The sequence below is a fragment of the Manacus vitellinus genome, unplaced genomic scaffold (assembly GCF_001715985.3).
Source record: "Manacus vitellinus isolate BGI_N305 unplaced genomic scaffold, ASM171598v3 scaffold_48_pilon, whole genome shotgun sequence".
NCBI lineage: Eukaryota > Metazoa > Chordata > Aves > Passeriformes > Pipridae > Manacus > Manacus vitellinus.
The window spans coordinates 5948360-5958650 of NW_021940593.1; the positions used below are offsets into that span (position 1 = coordinate 5948360).

Below are 10291 nucleotides of genomic sequence, written 5' to 3' on the forward strand. Positions count from 1 at the left end.
CTTCTCCCACCCCAGCCTCCCCCACCTGCCTAAAACACCTCCCAGGGACAGGCTCCGGGTCATCCAGGCCTTCATCGAGATGGTCCCCAAAGGCCAGCAGATGGTCGAGGAGGTAAGGGGGTGCTGCTGAAGCCCCTAGTGGGGTGGCTGGGAGGGGAGGGATTGTTTCCCCTCTGATCCAAGGCTTATGGAGCGATTTCCCCCTTGCTCCTCCCAAGGTGGACAGTGCCATCGCCTCCTGCTCGGAGATGCACGACATGAAGGAAGCCATCTACGAGAACAAGAAGAAGCTGGAGGGGATCGGGGAGGACTATCAGATCCAGGTACAGCAATCAGAGGATTGCACGGATGCGAGCTGTCGGCACGGGATAATTTATTGAGCTGTTTTTGCGCTGGGATGAGAAGAATGTAAATTCTGGAAACCCAAAGCTTCCTGAGAGCTGGAGATTTCCCAGAGATGTGAAACCTGAAAGGTTGTGGGGCTTCTCTTTTTTTTTTTTATTTTTCTCTTCTTTTTTCCTTTCCAGTTGCTTCAAAAGCCATAAAATTGAGCAGGCTGGGATTGGGGGGGAAACAGGCTGTTCTGGGCTTCGCTGCTGCTTCTGGTGGGTGACCTCAGGGGCAAATAATATCCTGTGCCCTGGTTTCGTCAGCTCTAAAATTGTAAAATCGATATCAGCCTGGATGGTAAAAGTCCTCGGGAGCTGGGAGGGATCATTGCAAATATGGTCACTCAAGGTCAGGCGTTTCTAGCTGTAGATGCATTTTGTTTCCCGTTGTTTTAAAGAGCCATCAGGGTGGTTTTCCAGCATGGAAAGCTGTAGGACTCCCCTGCCTGGCCTGGAGGGCTCTACACTAGGTGATGGGAGGGAGGGAGGGAGCTCAGGTAGAAGTGCTGTCCCAATCCCAGCCTCTTTGGAGATTAATTTTCCTATTTAAATGCTGAATGTGGGGTGGCAGTGCTGGGGCTGGTTTTAAAGAGCAATCTGAAACCAGGTACCGTGCAACAAAAAAAAACCCCCATGAAAATGATTAAAGGATGGGAAAAGAAGGCATTTACAGTCTCTTTTTTGGCATTTAATGGCAAATCCCAAATTTTATCCCCCTTGCCCCCTTTTAGGGCAGTTTTGGATATGTTTGGTGCTGCTCATGTGCTGGTAGGTTCTCTTGTATAGCAGGGGAATCTTTGGCTCAGGGTAAGGGATTTTCCTACTGCACTGAAGCCTTTCCCTGGCTTTTCCCTGTTCTGTGTCATCCTGGACTCTGGGGAAACAAATGGCTGGGGGACTGCCATAAATAAGCCCTGAGGAGTGTTTATTTGAAGTCTTTGTGGAGCAAGAGCAGGTTTAAACAGTGGCAAGGGGCCAGGAAAATGTGCTGGGGGGAGGATGGAGGAGGGGAGAGGGGATGATGCTCAGACATGGGAAAACCAGCCTGGGCTTTATAGTGTTGGAGTGGTATTGGGTGAGCTGGTTGATTTTTTTTTTTTTAATTAATTTTTTTTTTAGGGGGGGAGAGGAAGGGCTTTTCTGGGCATAGAAGAAGGAGGTCACGCTGGACAGTGGGTTTCTGTCTGGATTTGGGGGGTAAAAATGGAGATTTAAGCCCTCAAGTGATGGAGATGCCGGTGGATCCCAGTGTGGGATGTTGAACCACAACTGGATCGCCAGGATACCCAACTCTGCACCACTGGGATGTGAGGGGATCATCCCCCTTTCCATCAAAAGCCTATTTAAGGGCAATATGAAGAGATTTACCTTGGGTGAGAGCGCGGGGCTGGCTTTGGTTGCAGGAATGGAGTGCTGCAGGAGCACCGCTCCGCCGTCAGCGCTGCCGGCAAACCCGGCACCGCTCCATCCCTGCAGGCTTTGTTTTGAGTTCCCAGAGCAAATCCCACTGCCTTTCCTCTTGATAAATGACAGCAGGCCGGATTTCTCTTGTGGAGAACAAGTAAATATTCATGAGTCAGCCACGTAGTTCAGGGATGAGCAAACCCCACTCGCCGAGCTGACCCCTGGCACAGCCCCACCTTATAGGATTTTCCATCATACCCTGGGAAGTAGGTCCTGATGGGCTCTCCAGGTATGCTTGTGGATGCCATGCTGGGTGCTCCTTCACTGGTCAGTTTGTTGGATGGGATGCTTGGATGTACAAACCCCCACCCTGGGATTTCTGAATTATGGAAAATCCTGAGGGTTTGAGCTTCATCCCTGGGAGGGGATAGCCGTGGTGGGGCACATGCCTTCTTTGGGGAGGTAAGGATGAAGAGGAGGAGGAGAGCTTGCCTGGAGCCAGTTACTTGTGCATCAGGATGCTTCTGGGCATGAAGGGAGAGAGGGGACACTTGGGAATGAAGGATGTTACAGGGTGTGTGGCTGGCAGGGGGACCTCTCTCCCCAGGGATGCACCTCATCCAAAGGCCTCATGAGGTGGCTGGGGTGGGGGCAGGACCTAGCATTTTCCAACCCACCCCCCTGGGTTTGAATCTCCTGTTAACATCTGGACAGTGTATCCATGCAACAGCAGGGCCCTTGGGTCCAGTTGGAACTGCTCCCAGCATGTCCTTGGGCTACAGGGAAGCTTTTGTTTGAGCTGAAATACAAATTCATGTCTTTAAGCATCATTTAATACAGAAAACTTGAAATGTTTAATTAAAAAAAAAATAAATCATGAGAAGAGCTTGTAGGGCTTTTTCCCAGCCTCCTGCTCTGTGTGGGGTCAGCATCACGGATTCCCTCTGCCTGTGCTTTCAGGGGAGCAGCACCAAAGAGTATTTCCTCCAGAGGACTTTACAGAGTCTTGAACGCTATTTCTACTTGATTGCTTTCAATTACTACCTTCACGAGCAGGTAAAAGACCCCCCCAAAAAACCTTTCTTTTCCCCCTCTTCTTTTTTTCTTTTCTTTTTTTTGCTTTGTCGTGCAGTGGGGAGGGAAGGGGCTTCCGCCTCCGAGAGTTTTCCAGGAGGTTTTCTGGGTGGGGTGGTGCCCAGGCGGGGGTCGAGCCCGGCTGACGGCGCGTCCCTCCCCGGCCCCCCGCCGGCAGTACCCCCTGGGCTTTGCCCTCAGCTTCAGCAGGTGGATGTGCCGGCACCCGGAGCTGTACCGGCTGCAGGCGGGCATGAACTGCTCGGAGCTCACCGTCACCGTGGACCTGGTCACCAAGGGCACACGAGTGCTGGTGAGTGCCCGCCGGGGGTGCAGAGACGGGAATGGCGCCTTGCTGGGGTTGCTCTCCCTCACAGAGGTTCGGGGGTGGGCAGAAGCGAGGGGTTTCCCATTGTAGGGCAGGTGCTTTGGGGTCTCCGGGCCAGCATTGGGGTCTGGGGTCCATGGCAAGGATGGAACTAGAATGTCTTTAAGGACCCTTCCAACCCAAACCATCCTGTGATTCGATGAAGGATGCCTGTGTGGGCAGAGATGCTCTGCACATGGATGTGTCCGGCCCCACAGACCCAAGGTACCAGGGTGCTGGAGCATCCCATGATGTGAACCTAAGCAGCAGCTCAGTGTTTCTGGTGGTCCTTGGCTGTGGTGGGGTGAAGGAGCCCAGGGCTGTTGGTGCCTTGCAGGTTGTGCTGCAAGAAGAGCATCTCCCACCTTTGAAACACAGCTGTGTGGCTTTGAGTCCTGGATGCTGCTGTTGGAAAGGTTTGGGGACTTCTCCTGAGCAGGGACCGTGGGTGAGAGGTTGTGGGGTGCTGGGAACCCCATGGCTGGGAGGGGGCACCCCTTGCCCAGGCGTTGCTCCGTTGCAGGTGGCAGATGAGCGTTCCTGCCCGGATGTGCTGAGCACTGCCAAGGAGATGAGCGTGGCCAACTTCCGCCGGGTGCCCAAGATGCCTGTCTACGGGACAGCACAGCCCAGCTCCAAGGTGAGGGGCAGGACCCCACACTGGGCAGGGACCCCTCATTGGGCTCCCAGAGCTCCCATCACCCTTGCCCACCCTTTCCCCAGACCCTGGGCAGTGTCCTGCGGTACCTGACGGATGCCAAGAGGAAGCACGCCCGCATTGTCTGGATCAACCTCCGGGAAGAAGCGGTCCTGGAGGGGAACGAGCAGATCTACACACTGCGGGAGCCCGGGCACCTGGAGGAGCTGATCCCTGTGCCCACTGCCTCACCCCAGCAGCTAGAGGTGAGCTCTGCCTGCTGGGAGATACTCCTATGAGCCCTCGTGGGGGATTTCCCAGAGGCTTGGATAGTCCCTCACCCCCTGGCGCTGCTGGTTTTGGTTTTGTTTTCCTTTGGGAATGAGGGAGCAAAGCAGAGATCCTCCCTAGAAGAATTTAAAGTTTGCCTTAAAAGTCAGGGTAAAAGACACCTGGGGAGAGGGGAGCAGATGTTCCCAGCTGGGTTTCCAGAGGAGATAGGCAGTGAAGGGGTTTGGCTGCAGCAGCAGCACAGCTCTGTGGAGGAGCTGCCCAGCGTGGTGGGAGATGATGCTCCTGAGGCTCCCATCAAGCACGGTGGGGACTGTGGTCCTGGGTGGAAGCGGTAGCCAGGACCTGAGGTGGGATTTGGAGTTGGCTATGGGGTGTTTAAGAGGGATGTGAGCCTGCATCTAAAAAAAAATAATTAAAATCCTACAAAAATTAGGAGGAGCAGGTGTTACAGTGAGGGTTTCTCCATCCCCTGCAGAAACTGGAGGCTGCCCTGAAGGGTGACCTGATGAAGTGCCAGAAGTGGCTGGAGGTGTACCTGGAGGCAGAGAAGCAGATGAAGATGTTCAAGAGCTGCCTGACCACACAGGAGATATTCAGCCAGCAGAAGAATTCCTGCCAGGGGCTCACCTACCGCCGCATCCCCATTCCTGACTTCTGTGCTCCCAAGGAGCAGGTACCCCGGGGATGGGATGGTGCTGCTGCCTCCTTTCCAAGCCATCTCTGCTGCTCTGGGGTGAATGTCACTTGGCTGCTCGGTGCCACACAGCTCCAGGACTACAGTGACATGCCCAGGCACAGTGTGGGGTGCTTGCCAGGGCAGGGAGATGTTGCATGGAGAGACTGGGTGCCTTCAGCTGGGTAGGGATGGATCTGGGAGCAAGGGGACCGGAGGCTGTACGGCAGAGGTGGAGGTGCCACGGTGAGGAAGGGAGGTGGGCAACCTGTGCTGACCTGCAGTGGGCTGCATCCCTAAAAACCCACTGGCTTCACCCCTGGCAGGACTTTGACCGGCTGCTGGAGGTGATGAAGAGCGCCCTGGCCGAGGACTCGCGGGCAGCCTTCGTGTTCAACTGCTGCAGCGGCCGGGGCAGGACCACCACGGCCATGGTCATGGCTGTGCTCACCCTCTGGCACTTCAACGTGTGTAATGGGGGCTGCGGCTCTCCCCGCGGGCTGGGCTGGAGCAGGGCCTGCTGGGGAACCTCTGCAGGGTTGAAAGGAGTGTGGGCAGGGCCAGGGTGGGCTGGAGGAGGTGGACATCTGTATGTTGACTTCTTGGCGTGCCTAACCCCCAGTGAGCTCCAGGAGATGTGTGGGTGCATCCCTTTACCCCCTTCCCGAGAGCTCCCATGCCAGGATGAAGGGTTAAAGGGCAGGAGAGATCACGGAGTGGTTTGGGCTGGAAGGGACCTTAAAGCTCATCCACTTCCACCCCCTACCATGGGCAGGGACACCTTCCACTAGCCCAGATTGCTCCAAGCCCCATCCAACCTGGCCTTGGACACTTCCAGGAATGGGGCAGCCACAGCTTCTCTGGGCAGCCTGTGCCAGGGCCTGGAACAGTCCTCTGTCCCAGAGATGTGGCTCCCTCCTTGGGTGGGGATAAAACTTGGGTGTTCTCTGCCCAGCAGAGGGGAGGTGGGGGCTGCCTGGGCCCTGGTGGACTGGGTGCAGGCTCTGCATTTCTGCTCAGCTGTTGGGCAGCGAGGACAGGGCTGTGCAGCCCATAATGACCCAGCCCCCTCTGACCACCCCAGGGCATCCCCGAGATGAGCGAGGAGGAAATCGTGAGCGTGCCTGATGCCAAGTACACCAAAGGGGAGTTTGAGGTGAGTCCTTGGCCATGACTCTGTTTTAGGTATCCCCCTCCAAGCCTGCTCTTTGCTGCCTTAACCCACAGCTGCTTGTTTGGAGGGGCTGGATCCTCTCCTGGGCAGGGATAGAGCAGTGGGATTAAGGGGAGCAGGCACCTGGTGAAGCCCCTTCTGCTTCTGCCCGTGCTCCAGGTGGTGATGAAGGTGGTCCAGCTCCTGCCTGACGGTCACCGGATGAAGAAGGAGGTGGACATGGCCCTGGACACGGTCAGTGAGACCATGACGCCCATGCACTACCACCTCCGGGAGATCATCATCTGCACCTACCGGCAGGTGAGCTGCCTCTTCCCACTGCCCAGTTCCAGGGGGTGCAGCTGGGCTCTGGGACCAGCCCTGCTGAAGCTGTTTGGTTTCCTGGGTGAGGCTTTCTGGAGGGATATGCCAGGGCTCTTGTGGTCATGGTCACCCAGGGCTGTCTTGTATCGTGTTCCGTCCTGCATCCCACCTGTCTGCTGCTGTTTGGCATCCCTGCTTTTCTGGTGCCATCCCGAATCCTATCCCACATCCCACCTGTCTGGTGCCATCCCATATCCCACCCAATACCCCACCCATCTCTCACTGTCCCACATCCCACCCAGAATGCTGCCATTCTGGCACCAACCTGCATCCCACATCCCACTCCAGCCTCCATCTGATCCAGCATCCCCTCCATCCCGTGAGGTACTGCCGGCAGAGGGCAGGACTGGTCTGTCCCGCTCTGCTTCCAGCCCCAAAGGCTCCTCGTGCTCCTCTGAGCCCGGGAAGGACACCCATCTTTGGGAAGAGGAGCCATCCTTGGGAAGGGACCCATCTGTGCCGGTGGCATCCCATGGCCAGCTGAGCCTGTGGTCCACAGCCCTGTTTTACTTGGGAGCCTCTATGGAGCTGATGAAGAGGAGAAAGGATTATTTTGATCAGATTTGGAATTTTTTAAGCTGTGCTACTATTTCATGGGGCCTTGGACAAGCTGAGCTCAGGACCTGGCATCATTCCTTGCCTGGGATGGTCTGAGCCGTGTCCTGCCAGTGATTCCTCGCTGCAGCTTTTGCTCCAGCTGCCATCGATCCATGTTTTCAATTAATGGCCACGAACGATCGATGAGGGGAAGAGAAACCAAGATGTTCAATCACCCAGTAACATCTGCAGCCTCCCTGGGGATTTGCCTCCTGGTTTCTTGAGTCCTCTGCTTTTTTTTTTTTTTGAGGGGCTGGGAGAGGAAAACCTCTGGAGACCTGACTATTTGCAGCAATAGCTATTATTTATTATTCATAAATTTATTATTGCACATTTATTTATTATTTATTAATCTAATTTTATTTGGGGTAAGTAATTTAATTTAAGTTTGCTTTTTCCTCCTTTATCCCGGGAAGGTGGCCAGGTGGGAAGTGGCACCTACCTTATCTCATCCTTTGCTGCTGCAGAGCTAAAAATTCCCACCCTAAAGGGGCTGCAACCTGTTTTATGGATTTAATTCTGTTCTCTGCCAGGGCTGTGTGCAAATGCTTTGATTTTAATTTATTTTTATTTTTTTCCTCAATGATGAGCAGCTTGGAGAAGAGAACTGTGGGAATCGTGATTCTGGGAGATGCTTTGCAGGGTTAGGGCAAAGCAGGAGGGAAGGAAAAGGTGCTTTGGACTTGGCTTGGTTTGTTCTGACCTCTTCCCACTCCTAACTGGGAGGAAAAACCTGGAGAATATGAGAAAATATAAATAATGGGATAAAAGAGAAATGATAGGATAATAAGATCATAAATAATAAGATAATAGGAGAAAAATAAATAGGTGGATATAATGATAAGATGATAATTGAATTAAAACTAAATAGGTGAATTTAATAAGGTGATAAATAATAGGATAATAAAAGAAAAAGCAATAGGATAATAGAAGAAAAATCCATAGGATAATAGAATAAAATAAAAAGTAATAGGATAATTGAATAAAAATAAATAGGATAATAGAATGAAATGATAAGTAATAGGATAATTGAATAAAAATAAATAATAGAATATAAACCTAGGATAAATAATAGGATAATAGAATGAAAAATAAATAGGGTAATGCAATAATAAGATAAATAACAGGATAATAGGATCTGCTCTCTACAAATACTGGCACACACATGTGGAGGAGACACCTTTTCCAAAGGGCAGAGCTGAAGTGAGGAGTGGCTGCTCTTTGGGATGGTCTGTGGGATCAAATGTGGGATCAAGGCTCTTATTTATTGTTTTATTTATTATTTATTGATTCCTAGAAGGAGCATTGTGCAGAGCTTGTTCCTAAGAGCTATAATAATACTAGTAAAATTTATTATACAAAAAGTATTGTATAATTAAATACAATATATAACAACAACAATAAATATAAACAATGAATCTATGAATTTTATAGTATCTGTAATATAAACCATAATAAAATGGATATTTATGTTAAATATATATATAAGCAATACTAGAAGATGCAATGGCCATCAGCTTCAGAGTGGGACACTGGGTGGCCACATGTCCTCTCTTCCTCTGGCAACGGAGGCTGAATCCAGCTGGGGAATGCTTTCCAGGGAGGAGTTTTTCCCTGGGGAAATGCTTTGCAGTCCAGGATCTCATGGCTTGGGGTACAGTTTGCACCTGGGCACCTATTCCTGGCTCCTGGGCATACCCCCCACCCCTTTATCCATCCCTCACCTATTTTTGAGCTCTGCCCCGTAAGGGCGATGTTGGTGTACGCTGGAAACCACAAGGAAATGAGAGCCTGGAGTGCCAAGTGCCAGTGGGAGCAGGAGGGAAGGATGTGCTTATTTTTGTCCCCAGAGTGGTCCTCCCCCTTCCTGTGCTCCTCCCATGGCTTTTCCATAGCCCCAGAGGTCCTCCTGGGTCCCTCACCACCCAGCTTCCAGAGTGGGATGGAGAAGGAGCGGGGGTGAGGGCTGAGCTGCCTCTGGGATGCTCTCCCAAGGCGGGCACCAGAGCCAGGCTCCTGTTCCATCCAGGGAAAGTCGGGCAAGGATGAGAAGGAGACACGGACGCTGCAGCTGAGGAGCCTGCAGTACCTGGAGCGCTACATCTACCTGATCCTCTTCAACGCCTACCTGCACCTGGAGAAGAAGGACTCCTGGCAGAGGCCCTTCAGCCTCTGGATGCGCGAGGTGAGGCCTTCCCTGCCCGAGCAGACCTCACCCAACGTCACCTTCACGTGGGAACACGGGAATTTCCTGGGAAGCAGAACACCATCTGTAGTTTGTTTACGATTTCTGCGTGATTGTTTGGGGCATCATCCGTGGTCCCTTTGCTCTGGGCAAGCTCCCCAGGCTCGGGGCAATCGTGGAAAGCCACTGGAGAGGGATGGAGTCCCACCACATGGATGGGGTGCTCTCCCACCCCAAACCTGTCCTTTTCTCCTCTTTTGAGTTTCCCAGGGGTTTAGTTTGATCTGCCAGGTGTGATTGCAGCACCTGGGGCTGGGAGGCCACTGGCCAACCCTGACTGGCCAGGGCAAGTGGCACAGGGTCTGGGAGCATGGGGATGGTGGCATGGGGTATCCAAGGGAATTGGGAACCAGCTGGGAAAATGGAATGGGGAGTCCCTAAATTATCCATATGGAATAGGGGTGTGAGGAAGAGACCCTAAACTATTCGTATTTCCAGCTCAGGGGGGCTACAGCTGCTGGATTTATTTGGAACACATTGCCTTACATCCAAGCATTGAGGGGGCTGCATGTTTCCCTGGAAAAGGGACTTTGGAGGTGGTACATGTCATGGTGGGGGCATAGGGGCATGTGTGTGCTGCTGCCTGCAGGTATTATTCTGCCTGAGAGGCAGAGGGGAGGAGGGGAAGCTGAGGACATGGCAATTTTAATGATGCTATTATTACTGTTATTATATTTTATAGTTTATTTACGTGTTGTTATTTTATTACTGCATTTTATTTTATTATTTAAAATCTGTATTTTATTATTAATTCCTTGTATTATTTCTGTTGATGTATTCTATTATTTTAATTGTTTTTATTGCTACTAGCATTTTTACCTTTTCTTGCCGTTATATATTTTTGGGGCAGCGCCTTTTTGGGCTGCATTTTCAATGCACTGGTTTACATGTTCCCTCTTTCCCCCTGTTTGCTGCACCTTCCCTTTAATGCAGTGCCTTCTGGTGTTGAATCTTTTAATGCTGCACCTTTTGGAGCTGCATTTTCAATGCACAGATTAAAATCTGTATTTTATTATTAATTCCTTGTATTATTTCTGTTGATGTATTCTATTATTTTAATTGTTTTTATTGCTA

The 10291-nt window shown here is 51.7% G+C and overlaps 1 protein-coding gene across 1 annotated transcript in view; it reads left to right on the forward strand.

Moving 5' to 3' along the window:
- Nucleotides 1–10291, forward strand: part of PALD1 (phosphatase domain containing paladin 1) — a 16218-nt gene that overhangs the window by 2459 nt on the left and 3468 nt on the right. The window contains exons 6-16 of the mRNA XM_029962611.1: nt 16–112; nt 219–323; nt 2754–2849; nt 3046–3180; nt 3758–3874; nt 3958–4137; nt 4641–4838; nt 5165–5305; nt 5923–5994; nt 6172–6312; nt 9002–9157. Of these exons, the coding sequence (XP_029818471.1) occupies nt 16–112; nt 219–323; nt 2754–2849; nt 3046–3180; nt 3758–3874; nt 3958–4137; nt 4641–4838; nt 5165–5305; nt 5923–5994; nt 6172–6312; nt 9002–9157 (1438 nt within the window). The remainder of the gene's footprint in view (nt 1–15; nt 113–218; nt 324–2753; nt 2850–3045; nt 3181–3757; nt 3875–3957; nt 4138–4640; nt 4839–5164; nt 5306–5922; nt 5995–6171; nt 6313–9001; nt 9158–10291) is intronic.